This window comes from Pelophylax lessonae (assembly GCF_965119305.1).
Source record: "Pelophylax lessonae genome assembly, chromosome: 1".
Taxonomy (NCBI): Eukaryota; Metazoa; Chordata; class Amphibia; order Anura; family Ranidae; genus Pelophylax; species Pelophylax lessonae.
The window spans coordinates 162,327,656-162,355,092 of NC_138768.1; the positions used below are offsets into that span (position 1 = coordinate 162,327,656).

The 27,437-nt window shown below is 44.5% G+C and overlaps 1 protein-coding gene across 1 annotated transcript in view; it reads right to left on the bottom strand.

The window, feature by feature from the left end:
- The window catches only part of SKIC3 (SKI3 subunit of superkiller complex), a 249,004-nt gene that overhangs the window by 138,898 nt on the left and 82,669 nt on the right, over window positions 1-27,437 (bottom strand). The window contains exons 15-19 of the mRNA XM_082272834.1: window positions 14,884-15,063; window positions 12,248-12,372; window positions 3,759-4,012; window positions 1,883-1,985; window positions 752-928 (exon numbers count right to left, since the gene is read on the bottom strand). Of these exons, the coding sequence (XP_082128960.1) occupies window positions 752-928; window positions 1,883-1,985; window positions 3,759-4,012; window positions 12,248-12,372; window positions 14,884-15,063 (839 nt within the window). The remainder of the gene's footprint in view (window positions 1-751; window positions 929-1,882; window positions 1,986-3,758; window positions 4,013-12,247; window positions 12,373-14,883; window positions 15,064-27,437) is intronic.

The following is a 27,437-nucleotide window of genomic DNA, read 5'->3' on the forward strand; positions in this document are numbered from 1 at the left end:
AATACAAAGAGAGCAGGATCATTTTTCATACAAGTACATGGTGCAAGAGGCACATGTTAGGAATATGTGTATAGAGATATGTGTTGCGCTTAACCCAATAAAAAAAGTGAAATAATGTCACCAAGTGATGCTCAAAAAACTTATATAAAGCATAAAATATAAATAAAACGTTGTTGTGAATTGTGAGTCTTTGATAAATAAAAAGTCCGATTAATCGTGCCAATCCAAAATAAGTAAAATATGGATATGAAGAACAACAAGTCCCAGCACATATGCGTCACTATGTTTGCTAGAAGAAAAAACACTCTAGGGTATGTTCCAAAGGCTGCTTACCAGATGAAATGGTAAGGAATGATAGGAATATGAAATGTTGGGGTAACGTTTTTTAGGTTTCCACACTTCCAGGCCCTCCTCCTGCACTGAAACGCACTCACATAATAGTGTATAAGCGTTGCTCAGTCCAGGAGTGCTGTGAGCTCAGCCTGCGTGATGACGTGGCTGGGCTCACAGGAAATGAGGCAAATGAAGCTGACTCTTTAACCTGAAAGACTGGTGGCTCTGAACAGAGGAAGAAGCTGAAACTTCCGAGTACTTGTCATTTTTTATAATTTAATACGTAGGTTACAAAAGTTACAAATAAATAGTTTTTAATTATGGTTTAACCTGTACTTTAGAATAGCCAATTTTTACTGCAGACTGTTTAATATTTGCAGTGTGGTCCTGCAGAAGTAGATATACACCCAATTCTTACCTTGCTCCTAGCGCTAAGGCTTCTGATTTACTAATCACTCGATGACCGTCATTCTGCCCAACAAGGGCACCCAGGACATTGATTTTGACCTTAGCTGGTGAGACTGCATGAAGACTGGTACAGGCATCTCCAAGAAGTTTCCATAGACATACAAGATCTGGCCGCTGCTGAACCCCCCTAGAATTAAATACAATGCCAAAAATAAATACAGAAATTAAATCCAAAAATGATTAAAGTGGAACTTCCAGCAAGCATCCGATACACAGCTGATATGCGTAGAACTGTACCCAAAACATTTGAATCCAAACCCTGCTGGAAGCACTGGCCTTTGCTGCCCAGTGTATCTATTTTTACAGCTGGTGATCAGCATTCCAGTAAAAGTGATCCGGGCAGCTGATCACTTTTACAAGGCGGCTTCTAATTCACTGTCTAGGCACAGACTGTCAAAGAGTTCATGACAGTCATAAAACCACTTCAATACCTGCCACTTTCACCCCCTTCCTGCCCAGGCCAATTTTCAGCTATCAGTGCTGTCACATTTGAATGACATTTGCGCGGGAATACAACGCTGTACCCAAACAAAATTTTTATAATTTTTTTCCCACAAATAGAGCTTTCTTTTGGTGGTATTTGATCACCACTATTTTTTATTTTTTTTTTGCTAAACAATTTTAAAAAGACCAAAAATGTTTTTAAAAAAAGTTTTTCCTTGTTTCCGTTATAAAATTTTGTAAATAAGTAAGTTTTCTCCATCACTGATGAGCACTAATGATGAGGCACTAATATGCAGAACTGATATTAAAGTATGTCTAAAGACAAATTTGAATTTTAAACAGTGTGTCCCAGTAAATTTGGGTCCATAAGACACTACAGGAAGTGAACTGCAATGCCCTCTTTCCACAGATGTCTGCAATAAACGATTTCTTCTCACCTCCTGTTCAGGTGACAGCAGTTTACTTTAGGATTTACTATTAACTGGTAACCAAGAGAAGAGGGAATAAAAATGGTGAAACTCACTAACAGGGGAACAGGCAATAACCAGAGCTGTGGTTTAATAGTTTATTCATTTTTAAATGAAAAGCTTCTGTTTTTTTTTTACTTTTATTTTTAACCTAATTAAAATACACTAACCTTGTCAGGTACCCAAGCCCTTTTTCTATGGCATCCACTGCCTTAGCATCCAGGAAATCTGCAAGTGCACCTTTTGCAAGCATTAAATGGCATTCACCAAGACCTGGAAGTGACAAAAAGCCAACAGTTGAATAAAAATAAAAGGAAAAAATAAAACAATGTTGTTGAAAATCATATTCTATTACCAATGAAATTATTTCAGATTGGGAATGACAGAGAGGTTTCACAATTGGGCATGAGAGAAAGGTACAAAATCACAAAAAAATATATAGTTTGATATACCACACACATTAAAAACCTGATCAAAACCTATAAGAAATTTTCAGATTTTATTTTCATATTTAGGCCCCTTTCCCACTAGTGGAGTCCGCCAGCCGATCTACCCGCTCAGCAGGGGATCTCTCCACTGAGCAGGCGGAAGACAGGTTCATGTCCGTTCCCTTGATGCAGAGTGGACACGGACACAGCCTGCTGTCCTCCTTGCAGAGTTGTATAAAGTACTTGAAACCCATACTTGAGTAAAAGTACAAGTGCTCGATCAAAAAGTGACTACTAAAGTATTCAACATTTTTACTTAAGTATTGCAAGTAGTTTTTTAAAAAATTTTGCAACTCAAGTACTGAAAGTAAAAGTACCAGTAGTTTTGAAAAAAAAATTGCTACTCAAGTACTGAAAGTAAAAGTACAAGTACTGTGTTTGTAGTTATTAAAGAAAGAAGTTAAAAGTTTGAACATCATATTGTTTTTTATTATTTCAAATGCAGCTTTTATTTATACATACAGTAGCTTTTATTTTCGTATGCGCTGATAATACACATGTTTTGAGCTTCATGAAACCTGCCATCTACTGTTCTGGCAGTGGTAATTTTTATAATTGTATCGAGTAACTATGCAGCACAAAAAAAAATATCGGAGTAAAAGTATTGAAATCATTGAAAAAATGTAGTGAAGTAAAAGTGGAAGTAGGAGAAAAAAATTCTACTCTAGGAAAGTACAGATACCGCCTTTCGGTACTTAAGTACAGTAGTGAAGTAGTTTTACTTAGTTTCTATACATCTCTGCCTCCTTGGGGTGTCGGTCGGAAACGTTTCCATTTGACTGTCATCCGATCTGATCCCCATCTGTTTGAATCAAGTCTGCCTGAAAAGCTGACAGGCGGACTCGATTTGTCTGTCCATGTAAAAGGGGCCTAAAGGTGAAAACATAATTGAAGAAGAACAGTTGAAGAGACCTCACTTGCAGATCTTTTTTTTTTTTTTTTTACATCATGGTTACATCATTTGCTTTAGTTTATATAGTGCTATTGTCTGGGCTTCATTAAAGCGGAGTTCCGGCCTCAAAATCGACAAAATTGATTTTGGGCCATCCGCTTGCTCTTGGTCACCTGAAAAACAAATGGATAATTACAATATATTTTTTTTTTGTTTACTTACCTTGTTATTGAAGAAAATATACTCGCCTTTCTTCCACTTCCTCCCTCTGCGGCCGCGCCATCATTTCCTCCTTGCATTGATTCCTGGGAGCTGAACGTCATCGCTCCCAGGAATCAATGGGGGAAGAGGACGCAGAAGAGGATCGCGCTGGCTTCAGCTGCCCACATCCGAAATGGCAGCGCTGGAGAAGAAATTTTCAAGGTAAGTATTTCTTCTTACAGGTAAGTGCGACCCGGGACAGTTCAGAGGCTATCCACTGTGGAATGTACTAGCCCTGACTGTCCCGGGGGTATTTTTATCAAAATTTCCCCCCTGAGGCCGGAACTCCGCTTTAAGTTGGGTATAGCAGTACAGATAAAATACGGCTACATCTGCAATGAGCTTGTCCCTACGGTTAACATAGATTGGTTCACTGTAGATGTAATGACATCATCCTTGTAATACCTTTTAGTGCAGGCACATATTCTCCAGACTTCTTTACAATTTGCTGGTATTCTGTTACAGCCTCTTTATAAGTTCCTAGGATCTGCTTGATGGAGGCTATCTTGTACACACTGTACATTGAGTTTGGGTTCAGTTCACTGGCTTTCATGAAGGATTTTAGTGCAGTGGTGTATCCTCCTCTGCTCAGATAAGCCTCGCCCAAACACTCCCAGCAGTTGGAATCCTTGGGATCAGCTCTAAGTGCAGCGTGCAAGCTAATTCAAAACAGAGGTGTCAGTTATTATTTCATCAAGAGGAAAACTAACGGATAAAAACGTTTCACAGTATTTCAATAAAAAAAATCAAAGCGCTAATTGTAAAGTTAGTGTTTATTGATGAGTGCACGCTGCTCTTTTTGAGAGTCCACACAGTTCAAGTGAACACATTGAATACTAATTATGACAGAGTCAGAGGCCAGACTAAATTCACAAATGTCAAGTAGTGCTGATAGAATTAATTAATTGGCACTTGTATGAGTGCTAGAAAGGTTCAAGCATTCTATAAAGAGAGCTTTTAAAATTACACGATGCCAATAGTAAAATGTATGCCTGATGCTTCCCTCCATTATAGCTATTTGGTTGTGAAATATGAAAATTGCAAATCTCAGCAAGTTTAGTTATTACACACTAGATTATATATATAAAGTTTATTGATTTACATTTTTTTCAGCAGACATTAAAACATATTTACAGTATCTCACATTTTTATAAATATTTTATTATATCTTTTCATGTGACAACACTGAAGAAATGGCACTTTACTACAATGTAAAGTAGTGAGTGTACAGCTTGTATAACAGTGTACATTTGCTGTCTCCTCAAAATAACTCAACACACAGCCCTTAATGTCTGAGCCGCCGGGAACAAAAGGGAGTACACTCCTAAGTTAAAATGTCCAAATTGGGCCCAAAGTGTCAATATTTTGTGTGGCCACCAAGATTTTCCTGCACTGCCTTAACCCTCTTAGGCAGGAAGTTCACCAGAGCTTTACGAGTTGCCACTGGAGTCCTAGTGGATGTTAGAGACCTTGCGCTCCTCCACCTTCTGTTTGAGGATGCCCCACAGATGCACAATAGGGTTTAGGTTTGGAGACATGCTTGGTCCGTCCATCACCTTTACCCTCAGCTTCTTTACCAAGGCAGTGGTCGTCTTGGAGTTGTGTTTGGGGTCATTATCTTGTTAGAATACTGCCCTGCGGCCCAGTCTCCAAAGGGAGGGGGATCATGTTCTGCTTCAGTATGTCACAGTACATGTTGGCATTCATGGTTCCCTCAATGAACTGTAGCTCCCCAGTGCTCGCAGCACTCATGCAGCCCCAGACCATGACACTCCCAACACCATGCTTGACTGTAGGCAAGACACACTTGTCTTTGTACTCCTCACCTGGTTGCCGCCACACACACTTGACGCCATCTGAACCAAATAAGTTTATCTTGGGCTCATCAGATCACAGAACATGGTTCCTTTTATCTATGTCCTTAGTCTGCTTGTCTTCAGCAAACTGATTGTGGGCTTTCTTGTGCATCATCTTTAGAAGAGGCTTCCTTCTGGGACGACAGCCATGCAGACCAATTTGATGCAGTGTGCAGGGTATGATCTGAGCACTGTTGTAAGGGGGGATGGGTGCGCTGATAGTGCGTTGAAGCTGCTCCCGGTATTCAGTGCTTTTGAATATAGATAAATGTATATGTGGTGTGGGGTGCGCTAAACAACAAATAAATAATGAATATATAACATATATCTATGTGTGAACCAAATCAACAAAAGTAAATATATATAACATATATCAATCTGTGAAGCCAATTAATAATGCAAATCCATTGGTGCATAAACATAAAAGTTCATAAGTGTCCATAAATATTTTGCAGGTGAGTAGAATTGTATTCTATCCGAATAATACGTGTATCCACCACCGAGTGAAATTCATCCTTACCAAACGGAAATAAATAAGGTGCAACTATATTTTCTTGTGCTGAAAAAATATCCAATCTCCTTGTGAACAAACACCACGTGTAAATCACCAAGAATTAGCCTCTTACCAGATGGTAATAGGTATGCATTTGTTCAGTGAAACCACCGCCTTGCTTCCTCTTTAAAATCCTGAAGTGGGATGTAGAACCGCTCTACCTTTCTTTCTCCACTAGATGGCAACGAGTACCAGCAAGAAACACAGCCTCATCCTTCTTTACAAGCTCACAAAACCACCGTGTATTAAAGGAAAAAAGAGGGCTAATAGTGTATTACCCTTGAGATTTATTCAAAAAACAGTTGATAATGCACTTACAATTAGATGTCTTGTATTCAGCATAAACATAGGCATACGAATTCCTGCAAAGGCTTGCGGCCGGCTGCAGCACGGACCGCAAGTTGTGTGTGACGTGTGCGCCTCCTAATCTGACTGGTTTCTTCCCATAGGACTTCTACTGAGACAGGAGTACTGGCGCATCGTCACTTCCGCTTTATTTATACAGGTGGAAGCAGATTGTCTAACTTCCGGTGTCTGCAGAGCAGGTATTATAAAACATTGATCCATAGCACATCCTGGTGACACAGGAAGTAAACACTTCACTTCCTGTCTGCACAGGAAGCAAACACTTTACTTCCTGTCTGCAGAGCAAGTGTCTGCAGAGCAGGTATGCTTTGGAACTTCTGGCTGATAGCAATTTAAGGCAAATTACTTAAATATGGGTAACTTTCCTTGTGTTAAAAGGAATGTATAAAAACATACTTTATTATTTGTTAAAAACAAATGTATAAAAACATTGATCTATGGCACATCCTGGTGACACCGGAAGTAAACACTTTCCTTCCTGTCCTACAACACACTGCTTTGGGAGCGTAGTGGGAAAGGGGTGACACCGGAAATAGGTGTATAATAAAATGTATTGAACTATATTAAACCATATGCTCCAATACAAATTTAAAATAAATGTTAAAAGATAACTAAAATATAAAACCTGCCAAAATATATGTGGGGATCAACATTTATTAATGTGTGCGTTTATGTCCCACTCCCACTCTAATTTTTCTTTCAGGACCATAGCTTGTTTCCGGAATACTTGGCTGTCGGTACAATTCCTTCTGACTCTTCTGAATTGAGATTTGGGTACAGATCTGAGCCAGGCTGGATGGTGACAGCTGTCCAGGGCTATAAAGCCGTTTCTATCAGTCGGCTTTATAGCCCTGGACAGCTGTCACCATCCAGCCTGGCTCATATCTGTACCCAAATCACAATTCAGAAGAGTCAGAAGGAATTGTACCGACAGCCAAGTATTCCGCAAACAAGCTATGGTCCTGAAAGAAAAATTTCTGGAAAAAGGCTACAAACCAGAAGTGCTAGAGAAAGAAATTCAGACCCTGGAGTTAGTTGAGCAAAGAAGTTTGATACAACCTAAGAAAGTTCAGAACCCAGGAAAAACCAGTTCCAAGTTTGAATTTGCTTTCATTACGAGATTCTCACAAAACTACAAGTGGCTAAATCATGTATTCCGGAAACACTGGGGAGTCCTACAGAAAGATAAAATTTTAGGACCCATGCTACCAGAAGTTCCACCTATCATTTACAGGAAGGCACAGAACTTACGAGATCTGGTAGCCCCCAATCCCATTGATCCTCCTACCATCCCAAAATTTTTTCCTGATATGAAGGGCTTCTTTCCCTGCAGGAGTTGCAGAGTGTGTAAAGAAGCTCAAACTATCAGGACTAATAAATTTCATTCAACTGTGACAGGTAAAGAGTACCCCATTAGAAATTTTATTTCCTGCCATACGAAAGGGGTTGTATACCTTTTACAGTGTGAGTGCAATTACCAGTATGTTGGAAGAACCATACGTACTGCCGCCATACGTATTGGAGAACATCTGACCAACATACACAAAGCTTTTCCTGGGCATAGTGTATCCCAACACTTCGCCCAATGTCATAGAAAAAATCCCAAGAGGTTAAAAATCATCGTTATTGAGAAATATACACCACACTGGAGGGGGAGCAATCTGAGGAGGTCTATATCCAGGAGGGAAACCTTCTGGATATATGAGCTCGGCTGCTCCAGACCCCGGGGACTCAACATAGAGTGGGACATAAACGCACACATTAATAACTGTTGATCCCCACATATATTTTGGCAGGTTTTATATTTTAGTTATCTTTTAACATTTATTTTAAATTTGTATTGGAGCATATGGTTTAATATAGTTCAATACATTTTATTATACACCTATTTCCGGTGTCACCCCTTTCCCACTACGCTCCTAAAGCAGTGTGTTGTAGGACAGGAAGGAAAGTGTTTACTTCCGGTGTCACCAGGATGTGCCATAGATCAATGTTTTTATACATTTGTTTTTAACAAATAATAAAGTATGTTTTTATACATTCCTTTTAACACAAGGAAAGTTACCCATATTTAAGTAATTTGCCTTAAATTGCTATCAGCCAGAAGTTCCAAAGCATACCTGCTCTGCAGACACTTGCTCTGCAGACAGGAAGTAAAGTGTTTGCTTCCTGTGCAGACAGGAAGTGAAGTGTTTACTTCCTGTGTCACCAGGATGTGCTATGGATCAATGTTTTATAATACCTGCTCTGCAGACACCGGAAGTTAGACAATCTGCTTCCACCTGTATAAATAAAGCGGAAGTGACGATGCGCCAGTACTCCTGTCTCAGTAGAAGTCCTATGGGAAGAAACCGGTCAGATTAGGAGGCGCACACGTCACACACAACTTGCGGTCCGTGCTGCAGCCGGCCGCAAGCCTTTGCAGGAATTCGTATGCCTATGTTTATGCTGAATACAAGACATCTAATTGTAAGTGCATTATCAACTGTTTTTTGAATAAATCTCAAGGGTAATACACTATTAGCCCTCTTTTTTCCTTTAATACACGGTGGTTTTGTGAGCTTGTAAAGAAGGATGAGGCTGTGTTTCTTGCTGGTACTCGTTGCCATCTAGTGGAGAAAGAAAGGTAGAGCGGTTCTACATCCCACTTCAGGATTTTAAAGAGGAAGCAAGGCGGTGGTTTCACTGAACAAGTGCATACCTATTACCATCTGGTAAGAGGCTAATTCTTGGTGATTTACACGTGGTGTTTGTTCATAAGGAGATTGGATATTTTTTCAGCACAAGAAAATATAGTTGCACCTTATTTATTTCCGTTTGGTAAGGATGAATTTCACTCGGTGGTGGATACACGTATTATTCGGATAGAATACAATTCTACTCACCTGCAAAATATTTATGGACACTTATGAACTTTTATGTTTATGCACCAATGGATTTGCATTATTAATTGGCTTCACAGATTGATATATGTTATATATATTTACTTTTGTTGATTTGGTTCACACATAGATATATGTTATATATTCATTATTTATTTGTTGTTTAGCGCACCCCACACCACATATATGATCTGAGCACTGACAGGCTGACCTTTACCCCAATGCTGGCAGCACTCATACGTCTGTTTCCCAAAGACAACCTCTGGATATGACGCTGAGCAAGTGCACTTCATTGGTCGACCATGGCAAAGTCTGTTCCGAGTGGAAGCAGTCCTGGTAAACCTCTGTATGGTCTTGGCCCCTGTGCTGCAGCTCAGCTTTAGGGTCTTGCCAATCTTCTTATAGCCTAGGCCATCTTTGTATAGAGAAACAATTATTTTTTTCAGATCCTCAGAGAGTTCTTTGCCATGAGGTGCCATGTTGAACTTCCAGAGACCAGTATGAGAGACTAAGAGCGATAACACTTAATTTAACACACCTGCTCCCCATTCACACCTGAGACCCTGTAACAATCTGGACATTTTACATTAGGGGTGTACTCACTTTTGTTGCCAGCGGTTTAGACATTAATAGCTGTATGTTATTTTGAGGGGACAGCAAATCTACACTGGTATACAAGCTGTACACTTACTACTTTACATTGTAGCAAAGTGTCATTTCTGCAGTAATGTCACATGAAAAGATATAATAAAATATTTACAAAAAAGTGAGGGGTGTACTCACTTTTGTGAGATACTTTATATATATATATATATATATATATATACACACACACACACACCACACATATATATATATATATATACACCATACAGTACAGAGTATAGTAGCCGAGTGGGTCTATGCGTTTCGCAGTAGCCCCCCTCTTCCCCTGTTTATACATCTGATGACTTTCTTTCTAATACCTGCTAGATGCCATTCAAGATATAAGTTTATTTATGTACAGTATCTCACAAAAGTGAGTACATCCCTCAAATTTTTGTAAATATTTTATTATAACTTTTCATGTGACAACACTGAAGAAATGACACTTTGCTACACTGTAAAGTAGTGAGTGTACAGCTTGTATAACAGTGTAAATTTGCTGTCTCCTCAAAATATTTCAACACGCTGCCATTAATGTCTAAACCGCTGGAAACAAAAGTGAGTACACTCCGAAGTGAAAGTGTCCAAATCGGGCCCAATTAGCCATTTTCCCTCCCTATTGTCATGTGACCCTTTAGTGTTACAAGGTCTCAGGTGTGAATGAGGAGCAGGTGTGTTAAATGTGTTGTTATTGCTCTTACTCTCTCATACTGGTCACTGGAAGTTCAACATGGCACCTCATGGCAAAGAACTCTCTGAAAAAATGAATTGTTGCTCTACATAAAGATGGCCTAGGCTATAAGAAGATTGCCAAGACCCTGAAACTGAGCTGCAGCACAGTGGCCAAGACCATACAGCGGTTTACCAGGACAGGTTCCACTCAGAACAGGCCTTGCCATGGTCGACCAAAGAAGTTGAGTGCACGTGCTCGGCGTCATATCTAGAGGTTGTCTTTGGGAAATAGACGTATGAGTGCTGCCAGCATTGCTGCAGAGGTTGAAGGGGTGAAGGTCAGCCTGTCAGTGCTCAGACCATACCCCGCACACTACATCAAATTGGTCTGCATGGCTGCCAGAAGGAAGCCTCTTCTATAGATGATGCACAAGAAAGTCTGCAAACAGTTTGTTGAAGACAAGCAGACTAAGGATATGGATTACTGGAACCATGTCCTGTGGTCTGATGAGACCAAGATAAACTTTTTTTGTTCAGATGGTGTCAAGTGTGTGTAGCGGCAACCAGGTGAGGAGTACAAAGTCAAGTGTGTCTTGCCTACAGTCAAGCATGGTGGTGGGAGTGTCATGGTCAGGGGCTGCATGAGTGCTGGGGGCACTGGAGAGCTACAGTTCATTGAGGGAACCATGAATGCCAACATGTACTGTGACATACTGAAGCAGAGCATGATCCCCTCCCTTCGGAGACTGGGCCACAGGGCAGAATTCTAACATGATAACAACCCCAAACACACCTCCAAGACGGCCACTGCTTTGCTAAAGAAGTTGAGGGTGATTGACTGGCCAAGCATGTCTCCAGACCTAAACCCTATTGAGCATATGTGGGGCATCCTCAAACGGAAGGTGGAGGAGCGCAAGGTCTCTAACATCCACCAGCTCCGTGATGTCGTCATGGAGGACGACTCCAGTGGCAACCTGTGAAGCTCTGGTGAACTCCATGTCCAAGAGGGTTAAGGCAGTGCTGGAAAATAATGGTGGCCACACAAAATATTGACACTTTGCGACCAATTTGGACAATTTTTTGATAGGGGTGTATTCACTTTTGTTGCCAGCAGTTTAGACATTAATGGCTGTGTGTTGAGTTATTTTGAGGGGACAGCAAATGTACACTGTTATACAAGCTGTACACTCACTACTTTACATTGTAGCAAAGTGTCATTTCTTCAGTGTTGTCACAAAGATATAATAAAATATTTACAAAAATGTGAGGGGTGTACTCACTTTTGTGAGATTCTGTAACTAATGAAAACTTGCTTTTTGGTATTAAATTATAATTTTTTTCTCTCCAGTGTTTGGCTCCGCTATTGATCCCATTGAAGCTAGCTAACTCATTAATATGTTGCTAATAATTGTTATTTGCATACGTATGTTGGTGGCTTTTTTTCCCCTCTTTTTTGTCATATCTTTTCTCTTTAGTCAGAGCTATATATACTGTATGACGAGATCAGGCACGTTCAGAGTGATGTGGCTGTAGGCTATATATACTGTATGATGTATGATACTTGTGGTCCTGCAGAAGTGGGGGCTCCTCCAAAATGTGTGGACCCAGTAAGTATCGGATCATTGACCATTTGAACTAAAATCCAATTTCAGCTGGGCTACTATACTCTACTGTATGGTATATATAAATAGGTTTTAAATGTCTTTTTTAAAAAATGTAGATCAATAAAATTAGTATTTTTTTATATGATCTGGTTTGAATTTAGTTCTCAAAAGGCATGTTGAAAATTCTGAGTTATAACACTTTTCCACTCGAACACAAGATATGTTTTAGCTGGACAAACACTTAAAAAAAAAAGAAAGCGGATTTAACCAATGAATGAATGAGCCAAGTTTGGTAAACATGGCACTGCACACTTACTCAGACACAGCTTTAGAATGCTGACCAGCTCTCAGATAGAAGAGACCTCGTCTAAGCCAAGCCCATTTTGCAGTTCCTGCACTTGCCTTTTCTGTAACAGCTGACAAAATAGCTAAAGCTGTGTCCTGGAAGACAGATATTTTTCAGTAAAACTACAGAACTGTACAGACATATACACATAACACACTTAGCATATAGCCAATTCTGAACAGGTTTCCAACCTGCTTTATCGGGAGGTGCTGCAAAATCTAGGACATCAGAGGACAGCAATACATTTATTCCATTAAACAAGAATGTATCCAGCTGTCAGAATACAAGGACATTGGGGGGGGGGGGGGGGGGGGGGGGGATTCATGTCAGTTTTTTTTTTTCACTCAACCCGCTGGCTGAATGAAAAAAAACTACATCTATAGGCTTCCTTAAAGTGCCAGACCTCATAACATGTGGACTGGCAGCCACATGATGTCTATGGACCTGCTGTACATTTCCCGATACTGGGGTTGATTCACATAAAGAATAAAACATGTTCTACTACTGAAAGAGTTGCAATCATAGGGGCTGATTTATAAAAACTGAAGAGTGCAACATCTGGTGCAGCTCTGCACAGAAACCAATCAGCTTCAAGGTTTTATTGTCAAAGCTTAATTGAACAAGCTGTAGTGAGAAGCTGATTGGTTACCATGCACAGCTGCACCAGATTTTGCACTCTTCAATTTTAGCAAACTAACCCTATACTGGTTAATTTTCCATAAACACCATTGGGTATTCTTTCCAAAGCAAATTTTAACTTTGCTTTACCTCATTTACTGAACTAAGTGAAAACGGACTTTGAAAATTGAACATGCTGTACTACTTTTAGGTTCCGTTCACACATGCTGTGGCCACGGTTCACAGCATGGTGTCCCATGCGTCCCTGTTCCCTGATTCAGGTGCGAATCAGGTCCCAATTTTTGCCTGAATTTGCACCTAAATCTGACCAGAAGACGCACAGGACCTCTTTTTAATGTGGCTGCCCCGGAGCGGTGTGAACCGGCTTCATTGAGAGCTGGTCCTCCCAGCTTCCGATTGGAGCTGTCACCTAAGGGCTCTTTCACACGGGCGTTCCGATCAGATCCGCCTGTCAGTTTTTTAGGCGGATCTGATCGGATCCTCCATGCAGCTCTATGGGGCAGCGGATGTCAGCGGAGACACCTCCGCTGACACCCACTGCCATCCGCATCCGATCCTGTGCGTGAAATCTGGACGGATGGAAACCCTATTTTTCCATCCGTTCAGTAATCGGATCGGATCTGATGAGAGCGGACAAGCGGTCCGCTCTCATCCGATCCCCCATAGAGGGCAGCGGGGGCTGAGACACCTCCCTCTCCGCTCTGCAAGCGGAGACGGAGCTGTCATCCGCCGGTTCAGCGGGGATCGCGGATCGATCCCCGCTGAGCAACACGGATCCGCCTACGGAGGCGGACCGTGTGAAAGAGCCCTTAGTATGAGACTTGGAGGTGTCTGTGATAGCTCTGTCTCCGTGCAGGGAGCGTGCTGTGCAGCATGCTCCCAACACAAACAAGCACTATATTACCAAAAGTATTGGGGCGCCTGCCTTTACACGCACATGAACTTTAATGGTATCCCAATCTTAGAGCCTAGGTTTTAATATTATGTTGGCCCACCCTTTGCAGCTATAACAGCTTAAATTTTTCTGGGAAGGCTGTCCACAAGGTTTAGGAGTGTCTATGGGAATGTTTGACCATTCTTCCAGAAGCTCATTTGTGAGGTCAGGCGCTGATGTTAGAGCACAGACTGCGGGCCAGGCCTTCTCTACAATTCATCGCAAAGGTGTTGAGGTCAGGACTTTGTGCAGGCCAGTTAAGTAACTCCACCCAAAACTCACTCATCCATGTCTTTATGGACCTTGCTTTGTGCACTGGTCCAAATCATTTTATGGAGGGGGGGAAATTCTGGTGGGTGGTTGTTTTTAGGGGTTGGGCTTGGCCCCTTAGTTCCAGTGAAGGGAACTCTTAAGGCGTCAGCATACCAAGACATTTTGGACAATTTCATGCTCCCAGCTTTGTGGGAACAGTTTGTGGATGGCTCATTCCTGTTCCAACATGACTGCGCACCAGTGACTAGCCTTTACAGAGTCCTGACCTCAACCTGATAGAACACCTTTGGGATAATTAGAGCGTAGGCTGTGAGCCAGGCCTTCTCTCTAACATCAGTGCCTGACCTCACAAATGCGCTTCTGGAAGAATGGTCAAACATTCCCATAGACATTGCCAAACCTTGTGGACAGCCTTCCTAGAGGAGTTGAAGCTGTTATAGCTGCAAAGGGTGGGCCAACTCAATAATGAACCCTGCAGATTAAGACTGGGATGCCATTAAATTTCATGTGCATGTAAAGGCAGGTGTCCCAATACTTTTGGCAATATAGTGTAGGTGCTTGCATAGGCCGAACAAGACCCACTTCAGTGAAGCTGCAAATGTGCAAATGCTTGTCATCAAGGGGTTAAAAAATCCATAGAGCTTTGTGAACCCACTGTCATGAATGTACTCGGTACTAAAGGATTACAGAAAAAGCTAAGACTATGCTTTGCCCCAAAACCATTAAAGTTTTTCTTCAAAAAAAAAATAGTCTTTATTACCATATCACCAAGATCCATACTGAGGTCCACAGCGGCTGCTCCTGACTCTCCATCTTTCTTATCTAGGTCGAATGCCTTCTTATAGCATCCTCGAGCTCGGCCTTTGTCACCAGCTACTTCTTTGTAGTAATGTCCCAAGTAGCAAAATACTTTGGAATAACAGGGGTCCAGTTTTGCAGCCTGCAGATCAAAGGGTTCAGTAAGGATAAGGAACAAATTAAATAACTTAATAACAGTACACAAACAGCCATACTGCAAGATGAACATCCTAGTCTGAGTGGAAAAAGCAAACAAAATTGGGATGTCATATTAATACTTTAGGTAAGTCTACACCTTTCTGTTGTTTAGCAACAGATCACTTTAGTTGTTAACTACTGCTGCCCGTAATCATACTGTGAAAAACCAGGACATTGCTAAATTCATTCCTGGTGTCACAATACTCCAGCAGTGAAAGCAAAACGCTCTCTTTATACCACATGGGGGGAAGGATTGAAACTCATATGTCTCATGAGCAACATTTATCCAGTATTGTAAGCAGTTGCTCAGGGCTAATTATTCCGATCTGAGTTTTTCTCTATGCACAGAAGGCTCAAAGAAAACATGAGTAGACTCCCCAGGGAACAGCGATGGGCTTATCTCCCAGGATTTGGCCAGTCTTGTTTGAAAGTTGGCAAAACAAAACTTCTGGAAAATTCCATTTAAGTCTATGGGAGGATGATTCTTTTTCAATTATGCCCATTTTTAGGGGTAATAGGCAAAGTACTGTCAAAAGAGGTATAGGGAACATGTGCAAATACAAAAAAAAGAAAGAATAAACACACAAGTTAGTTTTAGTCTACACACACACACACACACACACACTATACAGAGTGTATTACCCAAATATATATATTTGCATATACACTAAATTACCAAAAGTATTGGGACACCTGCCTTTATACACACATAAACTTTAATGGCATCCCAGTCTTAGTCCGTAGGGTTCAATATTGAGTTGGCCCACCCTTTGCAGCTATAACAGCTTCATCTCTTCTGGGGAGGCTGTCCACAAGGTTAAGGAGTGTGTCTATGGGAATTTTTGACCATTATTCCATTGTTACATAGTTTGTGAGGTCGAAAAAAGACATCCGTCCATCCAGTTCAACCTATGATGTGTGTGTGTGTTTGCTGTTAACCGTACATTGTATACCCCTGTATGTTGTGGTCTTTAAGGTGCCCATCTAATAGTTTTTTGAAACGATCAATGCTCCCTGCTGATACGACTGCTTGTGGAAGAGAATTCCACATCCTTACTGCTCTGACAGTAAAGAACCCCATACGTATTTTAAGGTTAAATCGTTTTTTCCTCAAGTTTTAGTGAGTGGCCACGCGTCTTATTGTATTCCCTTACTCTAAAAAGTTTGTTCTTTATGCTAGGGTCGCCAGTACAGTATTTGTACATTGATATCATATCCCCCCTCAATCGTCTCATCTCCAGAGAGAATAAGTTCAGTGCTTGTAGTCTTTCCTCATAGCTGATGTCCTCCATTCCCCTAATTATTTTTGTTGCCCTTCTCTGGACTCTCTCCAGTACCAGCACATCCTTCCTGAGGACCGGTGCCCAGAACTGGACAGCATACTCCAGATGTGGCCGGACCAGAGTCTTGTAGAGCGGGAGAATAACGGAATTTTTGTAAAATCTTACCTGTAAAATTCCTTTCTCGGAGTCCTCCGACAGTCGCCGCCTCTTCATATTCGTCACATATGGGGTATTAGACTTTGCTCCGAAGGAGTAGCTAGGCAACAGAATATGTTAACAATAAAGCTTTAACATATCCCACCCTCAAGGGGTGGTCCCCTCAGTCAATACCCTCCTACTTCCTGCAACCATATCTCAGTTTTAGTGGAATAGCAGTAGAGTATACATTCAAACCCCAAAAGAGGGGCGGGGGCGGCGACTGTCGGAGGACTCAGAGAAAGGAATTTTACAGGTAAGATTCTACAAAAATTCCGTTTTCTCTTACGTCCTCCGACAGTCGCCGCCTCTTCATATTCGTCACATATGGGGACGTCCCAAAGCAGTGCAAACATGAGGGGTGGGAAACGCATCCGCGCCGAAAGGCAACGCAGTCTCCACATCAAAGAAAGGAACCTTACCAAAGGAAGGAAACCAGCTGGGCAACAGCAAAAATAAGTGCTCAACAGGAGCAACATCCCAGGAAAAGACAAAAAAACCAGGGGATACAAAAAACTATCCCAACAGCCAGGAGTCCCCAACAAGGGACCCTATGGAACAGCCGCACTAAGAACCTTGCGGCCAAAGGAAGCATCCGCCGATGCCTGAACATCTACTTTGTAGAATTTTGTGAAAGTGTGCACGGTCGACCAGGTCGCCGCCTTACACACCTGGGCTACAGAAGCCCCATGACGGCAGGCCCAAGACGTACTCAGAGATCTAGTAGAGTGCGCCTTCACAGGCACAGGGGGAACCTTCCCCTGCAAGGCATAGGCCTGTTCAATGGTCTGCCTGATCCATTTGGCGATGGTAGAGGCCGAAGCCGCCATGCCCTTCCGAGGACCCTCTGGAAGAACAAATAAGGAGTCCGTCTTACGAAAAGACTCAGTCGATTTAAGGTAAACCCTTATCGCCCGAACAACATCCAGAGAGTGCAATCTCACCTCCTTTGGATGTTTAGGCTTCGTGCACAACGAAGGCAAAACGATATCCTCGTTAAGATGGAATTCCGAAACTCGTTTCGGCAGAAAGGAAGGATTAGGTCGCAAGACCACCTTATCCAAATGAACAACCAGGTACGGAGACTTGCAGGACAAAGCCGCCAGTTCCGACACTCTGCGAGCCGAAGTGATCGCCACCAAAAAGGCGACCTTTTTGGACAACATAGACAACGAGATCTCCCTGATCTGTTCAAAAGGAGCACGTTGTAACACAGATAGGACTAGATTCAAGTCCCAAGGGGGCAAAGGATCCCTCCTAGGAGGAACCAGATGCCGCACACCCTGAATAAAAGTGCCAACCAAGGAGTTGGAAGCCATGGGACGTTGAAACAGAACGGCCAGCGCAGACACCTGACCCTTTATCGTAGCCAGCGCCAAACGCTGATCGACACCCGTCTGAAGGAAAGACAGCACACGGGAAACCGAGTACGTGCGGGGTGAAAACCCCCTGGACTCACACCAGGCAAAATAGGCCTTCCAAGTACGGTAATAAACCTTTCCCGAGGAAGACTTCCTCGCGTTGATCAAGGTATGAACGACCTCCGGAGAGAGACCCTTCTCCTTCAGGACCTCGGTCTCAACAGCCAGGCCGTCAAAGCCAGCGACTGTAAAGCAGGATGGTAAATCGGTCCTTGAGACAGTAGATCGTCTCGAAGAGGCAGACGCCAAGGGGCGTCGACCGCCAGATTCACGAGGTCTGCGTACCAGGACCGGCGAGGCCAGTCCGGTGCCACAAGAATCACCGTGCTGCGTTCCGAGTGTAACCTGCGAAGGAACCTGGACAGCAACTGAATCGGTGGAAACGCGTACATCAGTCTGTACCGATGCCACGGGGCCACTAATGCGTCCGACGCGTCTGCCCGAGGGTCGCGCGTCCTTGCCACGAACCTCTTCACCTTGTAGTTGAGGCGAGACGCGAACAGGTCCACATCTGGAAGACCCCACTTCGCGCACAACATCTGGAAGACAGCCGGGTGGAGAGACCATTCCCCCTGATCCAGGGTCTGGCGACTCAGATAGTCCGCCTGCCAGTTCTCCACTCCCGGAATGTGAACCGCCGTTATCGCCGGGACATGAGTCTCGGCCCAAGACAGAATGTCGGCCACTTCTCGAGCCGCTCGGGCACTCCTGGTGCCCCCTTGGTGGTTGATGTAGGCCACCGCCGTGGCATTGTCCGTCTGCACCCGAACCGGGCAGCCCTGCAGCCGGTCCGTCCAGCGATGAAGACAGAGCCTTATCGCACGCAATTCCAGAATGTTGATCGGGAGGGAAGACTCCCCCTCCGACCAGGTCCCCTGGGCGGACAGAACGCCCAGAACACCACCCCAGCCCGACAGGCTGGCATCCGTGGTGATTATCGTCCACGAGATCGGACGAAACGACTTGCCCCCGGACACCAACGGGGACTGGAGCCACCACAGAAGGTTTTCCCTGGCGCGATGACTCAACGAGATCTGAAGATCCAGAGATTGAGGTCGCCCGTCCCACCTGGACAGGATCTCCGCTTGGAGACCCCGCGTGTGAAACTGCGCGAAAGGAATCGCCTCGAAGGCCGAGACCATCAATCCCAGACATCTCATACCCGTCCGCAGAGACGAGTGTGGAACGTCCCTGAGGGACCTGACTTCCTCCTGAAGAGTCCTGAGTTTGTCTTCCGGCAGGAAGACCTCCGCCTGCACCGAGTCCAGTATCATTCCCAGATAGGGGAGACGAACCGACGGACTCAGTGTCGACTTTGGAACATTTATCGTCCAACCGAACTCCTGCAGAGTTTGCATCGTGACAGACAGGTCCTTCTCCAGACCCTGTCTGGTCGCAGACCGAACCAGAATGTCGTCCAGATACCCCAGGACCAAAATGCCCTGGGCTCTCAACAATGCCAGAACCGGTGCAAGCACCTTGGTGAAGACCCGCGGAGCCGAGGCGAGCCCAAAGGGCAACGCCACAAACTGGTAGTGATCCTCCGCAATGGCAAATCGAAGGTACCTCTGATGACCCTCGAATATGGGGATGTGAAGGTACGCATCCTTCAAATCGATGGAGGCCATGAATTCCCCCGGAACCAGGGCAGCCACCACCGAGCGCAGGGATTCCATGCGGAACTTGCGAACCCGCACAGAGCGGTTCAGAGCTTTCAAGTCCAGAATCGGACGAACCTTGCCCTCCTTCCTGGGCACGGTGAACAGATTGGAATAAAACCCCCGAAATCTGTCCCGATGAGGCACCGGAACCACCACTCCCTGAGCCCTCAGGTCCCGCACCGCCAGGTGCAGATCCCGCAGGCGCTCTGGAGACAGTTGAAGATTTGAGGGAAAGAATCTGCTCTCCGGCCGAGAGAGAAACTCGATCTTGTAACCAGATCGAACGATTTCCAGAACCCATCTGTCCCACACACGGGCCAACCAGGGCTGAAGAAAACCGAGCAAGCGTCCCCCCACCCCAAAACTGGGTGAGGGCGCCCCTTCAGGCCGAACTGTTATGGGCCGCAGGTCCGGATTGGCCGGACTTCTGTTTCCCAGACCAGGGCTTCTTCTGAGAGCCTTGGCCTTTGAACGGCTTGCCCTTGTAGTGCGGCCGAAAGGCACGAAAGGACCCCTGAGGGGGCCGAAAATTAGCATGCTTCTTCCCAGAAGCCCCCTTAGCCTTGGGGAAATGGGGCAAGAGAGTGCTCTTACCCCCGGTGATCCCCTTAATCAACACATCCAGGGACTCCCCAAAAAGGCGAGACCCATCATAAGGCAGATTGGCTAAGGTTTTACGTGAAGATTGGTCCACCGACCAACATTTCAACCAAACCAGGCGGCGAGACAACACCGCCACGCTGTGCACACGTGCAGCCAACGGAATCAGGTCCAGGTCCGCATCACACAGATACATGACACCCTGGTGGATCTGATCCACCATATCCAGGGTCGCCGCCGAGGCCGAATCGGCCACCAGGACGCGCCTAAGCATCTGCGTCCAACTTGCGATCGCCTGGGCCGCCATGAGAGAAGCAAACAGAGCCTTAAGCATAGAACCCGTAACAGAATAAGTATGACGGGCAAGAGACTCCAGTCTCCTATCCGTGGCATCACGGAAAACAGGGGATCCCTCTGCAGGGATCGCAGTGGCTTTGTTCAAAACCGCAATAGCATGATCCACTGGCGGAGGCACACACCACCGTTCATCAGCGGCAGGCGAGAAAGGATAACGCAGCTTAAATTTACTTGGTACCGCAAAAGGCTTGCGCAAATCGCGCCATTGGTCCTTAACAGCGCGCTGAAAATCAGCATTGCAGGGAAAAACCTGCGGCGTCCTGCGTTTTCTCTGCGTCCCATAAGCCGCCAAGGCAGCCGGGGGACACACCTCGTCCTGCAAACGTAGCGTCTGCTTAATGGAAGCAATCAACTCATCCATGATTGCAAGCTCTTCAGGCGAGCCAGGGGGAGAATTATCAACCCCCTCAACTTCAGCCTCTACCTCAGACCCCACTAGATCAAGAGAGGAGCGGGACCCCGATAGGGGGGTCCCTGCCAGAACAGCCCCATCACCTTCACCCTCAGAATCAGAGGACAGAGCAACTCTGGGCCGTTTAGTAGATTGAGCAGCCACCAGCATTTGCACCTGTGCAGCAAGGCCAGCCACAATAGTGGCTAAATCCCCCCCTGGGGGGGAAACAGCGGTCCCCTGGCTTTCCACCAATACTGTGGGAAACTTGCCCTCCTGAGAATCCATTGCCCCTGTATGCCAGACAACCAAGGGTTAACTGCCCCTTTACAGCAAGCGCGGCAAGCGCAGCCCACCGCACCACACTCAGGCACAATGAGACCCCCACAGGGAATATACAGACTGAATACAGGCAATGGAACACAGGAATAGAAGGATAAAACCTGAGGAGACTCTGCCGCTGCTGCTGCCTCGATCGGTGCTTCCAGGAGAGAGGAAGTGATGCTGCCAGGGCGCTCTATGTAAGCCTATGGAGGCTACAAGAAAATGGCCGCCGTGCATGTAAACCATGCGGCCGGAGCGGGCGCCGGTAAAATGGCGTCGTTTGGCGCCGAAATCGCCGCTCCACAGTGCATAAAATCACACACAATTTAATCCCATTATATGGGTACATGTTAGATCGCCGCAGCGATCGCTGTATATGCCCCAACATGCCATTAAAAACATGCCCCACAGCACACAGCTCCTCACACTGCCCAGCCTGACATACTCAGTGTCATACAGCTCCCCCCCCCCCTTGCAGCCCACAGCATGCAGCCGAGAGATAGGGAGACAAGCAGTGTGATTCAAAGGCAGGTTACACAGTCCCAGACTGAGACCCCCCCAGACAGACAGGTCCCCACATAAATACACTTACCTCACATGGCGTGGGGAACCCGCACAGGCGAACAAGCCGCTGCACATGAGGCAGGGAGAGTCGCAATACAAGACGCACACAATGGCGGTTCAGAAACCGCACAGCGTCCGGTGAGGTAGCCACCTCACCAATCATCCCTGCACCGAACAGGGATGGGTCGTTCACTGTGCCAGGAGCGTTACCTGGCTGAACGCTCGATGGCAGACTGGGAAGCCACTGACCCACGACCTGCGACCAGGGGGATCAGCCCGAGACCCAGTCTGCATGATCCTCTTCGTCCGAAGAACTAACTAATGCTGACAAAAATAACAGCTAAGTAAAGGTAGAGAGAAAACTCAAACAAAATATTAAAAAGAAGAAAAAGTCCCAGCACAGAGAGAGCCAGCCACTCCTGACAAGCTAGACATTAAAACTGAGATATGGTTGCAGGAAGTAGGAGGGTATTGACTGAGGGGACCACCCCTTGAGGGTGGGATATGTTAAAGCTTTATTGTTAACATATTCTGTTGCCTAGCTACTCCTTCGGAGCAAAGTCTAATACCCCATATGTGACGAATATGAAGAGGCGGCGACTGTCGGAGGACGTAAGAGAAAATCTCTTTATTTCTGGAATGAATCCCCTTTTTTATACATCCCAGTATTCTGTTGGCTTTGCTTGCAGGGGCTTGGCATTGCATGAATTGCATTCCAGAAGCGCATTTGTGAGGTCAGGCACTGATGTGGATGAAAAGGCCCAGCTCACACAGTCTGTGCACTAATTCATCCCAAAGGTGTTCTATTGGATTGAGGTCAGGACTCTGTGCAGGCCAATCAATTTCCTCTACCTCAAACTCGCTCTTCCATGTCATTATGGACCTTCCTTTGTGCACTGGTGAGCAGTCATGTTGGAACAGGAAGGCCATCCCCAAACTGTTCCCACAAAGTTGGGAGCATGAAATTGTCCAAAATGTTTTGGTATGCCGACACCTTAAGAGTTCCCTTCACTGGAACTAAGGGGCCAAGTTCAACCCCTGAAAAACAACCCCACACCATAATCTCCCCTCCACCAAATGATTTGGACCAGTGCACAAAGCAAGATCCATAAAGACATGGATGAGCGAGTTTGGTGTGGAGGAACTTGACTGGCCTGCACAGAGTCCTGACCTCAATCCTTTGGGATGAATTAGAGCAGAGACTGCGAGCCAGGCCTTCTCGTCCACATCAGTGCCTGACCTCACAAACGTGCTTCTGGAAGAATGGGCAAACATTCCCATAGACACATTCCTAAACTTTGTAGACAGTCTTCCCAGAAGAGTTGAAGCTGCAAAGGGTGGACCAACTCAATATTGAACCCTATGGACTAAGACTGGGATGCCATTAAAGTTCATTCACGTCTAAAGGCCGGCGCCCCAATACTTTTGGTAATAGGGTAGTGTATATTCACACATTACCCTTAAAATTGCGTGGACCCCACGAAGCAGCAATAAACTTTAATACCCAAATCCATCCATAGGCAATGCTTTAAAAGCCTTTACAGGTCATCAGTTTAGAGTTAACGGTAAATGACAGTCTGAGAACTATTGCGCTCTTCAGGGATAAAATGATTTTTATAAACGCGTACAAAAAACTCAAAAATGGCTCTGGCAGCTATAGGGTTAGTTCTTCGTTTCCTATGATTTTTGCCCTGACTTTTTCCTATGCAGTTTGTCAGTTGCTTTTCCCACAAGAGCTTCAAAATTTACTGACACTGCTCTGTGCTTCCTTCTTTTACAATGAGAGGGCTGGCTTAACCCAAAAAAACAAGAACAAATCTGCACCAGAAAAAAACTCAAAAAGCTGCTGAACACTCTGTTCATGATACAAAAACACAACTAATATAAAGCAAAAAAATAGTGCAGCGCCGTGAAAAAATTATCCAATAATCATATGTAAAAGTCCCGCAATCGTTGTGATAGGTAGGAGATCCTGATGTAGACCCAGTGACAACTCACACTCAAACCCTGCTTACCAGATCTCATGTGACCCCCTGTTAAAGTGGTCAACAAACGCCTGTGGGTATACCGGCTCCCCAGTCACAGTGGTAAGAGGTGGTCAACATTAAATAAAACTAGGAAGCACTTCCATGCGGCATTCCATCTATGCACATCACTATGCATACGGGATTGTGAGTCGGCCATTTTAACTTCTGGATATCGAGTATTTTAGCATTTGATACACCAATCAATGCCTGGATTTTATGCTGAAAATGTGAGTGCACCCACAACTTAATACATTTCTAGTTTATACAGTATCACGCTATGTTGGCAATCTTTTATTTTTAATGTCACGATTTTGCTGACATTATTTGATGTTGACCTTCTCTTACCACTGTGACTGGTGAGCCAATATACACACGGGTGTTTGTTGACCACTTAAACAGGGGGTCACAAGAGATCTGCTAAGCAGGATTTGAGTGCGAGTGGTGCCACTGGGTCCACATCAGGGTCTCCTACCTATCACAACAGTTGTGGGACTATCATTTTCACCTGGATTTTGGGACTTTTACATATGATTAACCAAAAAAAACAAACAAACCTTGAATTCTGAACTTTTCTACTTGCACCCATCCCTGGTTCTATTCAGCCCCTACACAGTAAGCAACAAGCTATTCTTGAGATTTCCCATCTTTGAACGTCTGATAGTATCGTTACCAGCTTTGTTCAAAAAGACATGATGTGGTTTGGTTGCACCGTGACTTATGAGGGTTTATATGCGGTGCGCTTCCATTGATTTCCATTAAACCGTGCATTTTTATGAAAACGCATTAGAGTCCTGCACGCTGCATCTTTGTTGCCCTTTCAGAAAATGCACGGTCTAATAAGAGTCATTAGGAGGGCACTGGTGTGAACCCAGCCAAACAGTCTGCCAAATGTGAAAATCCAACTGTTTGGCATAAGCAGTCAACATCCGGTATGTATCATCCCATATTTTCAGATTAACTATAAAATGCTGTAAGCTTGTATTTACCCTAAAAAAATATTCTGATCTAACAGGAAATTAGGATATAGTTATACAGTAAAACCTTGCATTGAGAGCAACTTGGTCTGAGAGTGTTTTGCAAGACAAACCAAATTTTTTTTTATAAATTTTGACTTGAGAAACAATGTCTTGTAGCTTCATGTCACAAATGAGTATAAAAGAGAAGAGAGGCGCCTCTAAGTGTAGCAACATGGTTACAATTAATGAAGGTTCAACATTTAGCAACTTACATGGTTGATGAACAAAAAAGGCACATCTAAGTATGCAGGCATCTGGGGTAAAGCTGTCCACATAGACCATACCTCCACAACGCAATAGACGTCATCCTTTCACACTGCGCTCCACGAGCGCTTCAAGCCTCCTTCTCAGATCGCTCTACTGCAGGGTAGTCTTTCCGTGCACGACTGCAGACTGAATACGGTGAGAGCCGGCGGTGTGGAGGATGATCTATGTGGATAGCTTTACCCCAGATGCCTGCATGTGAGTTGCTAAATGTTGAACCTTCAATCAATGGAACCATATTTGCTACACTTTGAGGTGCCTCTCTTCTCTTTTATACTCTGTAGCTCCTGCTGGGTTTTGCTTTTATTGTACAGTAATACCTGTGCTCATCCATGTAAAACTACTGGTGTATACAATAAAGCCGCTGGTGTATACAGTAAAGCCGCAGAGGTTCGGGGGCGCTGGTGGCTCCCAGCGCTTCCTGGAGAACTCAGAGACACTCAGAGACCCTCCCAGCTGGGTGGTGTGAGCATAACGCGCGTTCAGAGCACCCTGAAGTGTTAACAGTTCCAGAGTGTCTCCAAGTTCTCCAGGAAGCGCTGGGAGCCACCAATGCCCCCAGACCTCTGGCCACATACAGTAATATATACACCAGCGGCTTTGCTGTATACACCAGGATACATGGATAAGCACCAGACTTATTAAAGTGATGGTAAAGTTTCGCTTAAACAAAAAAAAAAAACAACAAACATGTTATACTTACCTTCTTCTGTGCAGTTGGTTTCTCACAGGGCAGCCCAGATCCTCCTCTTCTCGGGTTCCTCTTTGTTGCTCCTGGCTTCTCCTTCCTGACGATTGCCCATACAGCAAGCAGCTTGCTATGGGGGCACCCGACACTGAGCTGTGGTTCGGCCCTGCCCCCCTCTCTCTCCTGATTGGCTTACTGACTTTGACTGACAGCCACAGGAGCAAATGGCACCATGGCTGTGTCTCAGCCAATCAGGAGGGAGAGCCTAGATGGCTGAGGGACTTGTGGACATCCCTGGACAGAGATGGGGCTCAGGTAAGTATTAGGGGGTGCTGGGGAGGCTGCCACACACAGACAGCTTTTTATCTTAATGCACAGAATGCATTACGATAAAAAACCTTCTGACTTTACAACTCCTTTAACGTGGGATGTCGTTTTTAACATTGTGAGTGTTATTTCTTTTTTTTTTTTTACGTTGATCCTTCTACTGCTCGTATTGCCCCCGGAACTCTGGCCACGTACTGTATACACCATACACTTTATACTGTACTGTATTGCTGTAATCATTTTTATATGAATAAATGGTTGTGGAACAAATCATCTGAGATTTCCATTATTTCTTATGAGGAAATTGGCTTTGATATAAGAGTGCTTTGGATTACAAGCATGCTTCTGGAACGAGTTATGTTCGCAATCCAAGGTTTTACTGTATTGAACATGTGAAACCACTAAATACAATCAAAATATTTTTTATCTACCTGGCCTAACAAAATACACCGTTCAGGATTTAATGCCTTAGGGCTCTTTCACACGGCCGCTCCATGTGTCCGCAAATCATCCTTTTTTTTGCGGATGATTTGCGGACATAATGTAAGTCTATGGCATTGCGGATGTCAGCGGAATACCATCCGCTGACATCCGATTTTCTTCCTTTCAGTTCTGTTCCGTTTTTTGGAATGGAACAGAACCCTATTTTTTCATCCGTTCAAAAAACGGAAAGGAAGGAAGATCGGATGTCAGCGGTGTCACCCGCTGACATCCGCAATGCCCATAGACTTACATTATGTCCGCATATCATCCGCAAACGGATGGGATGATATGCGGACTTACGGAGCGGATGACACAAATGTCATCCGCTCCGTGAAAAAAAAAAAGTCCCGCAGCGGAGCTTTCACACGGAGCGGCCGTGTGAAAGAGCCCTTAGACCCCCATTACATCATGTTGATTTATAGAACAGTATACAAAAGCAAACAAAAGAATTCTGTTACTGCATCATACAGCTATTCAAAAATCTTTGTTCAGGACTGCTTATCCACAATTTATTTTTGAAATTCTTCTATGTGACTAAAGTGACTAAAGCCATGAAAGCCTATTTTTTTTATTTATTTTTTTCATAGAAAGAATATTCTGTAACCATCAAAAAGTGCTACCTGCAAAAGACATGCAACAGGGGGCTGGCACATTTTACCAGAGCTTGAAAACCAGCTTCTGAATGACTGGTATGTTGAGGGAAAATGGTCAATCTAC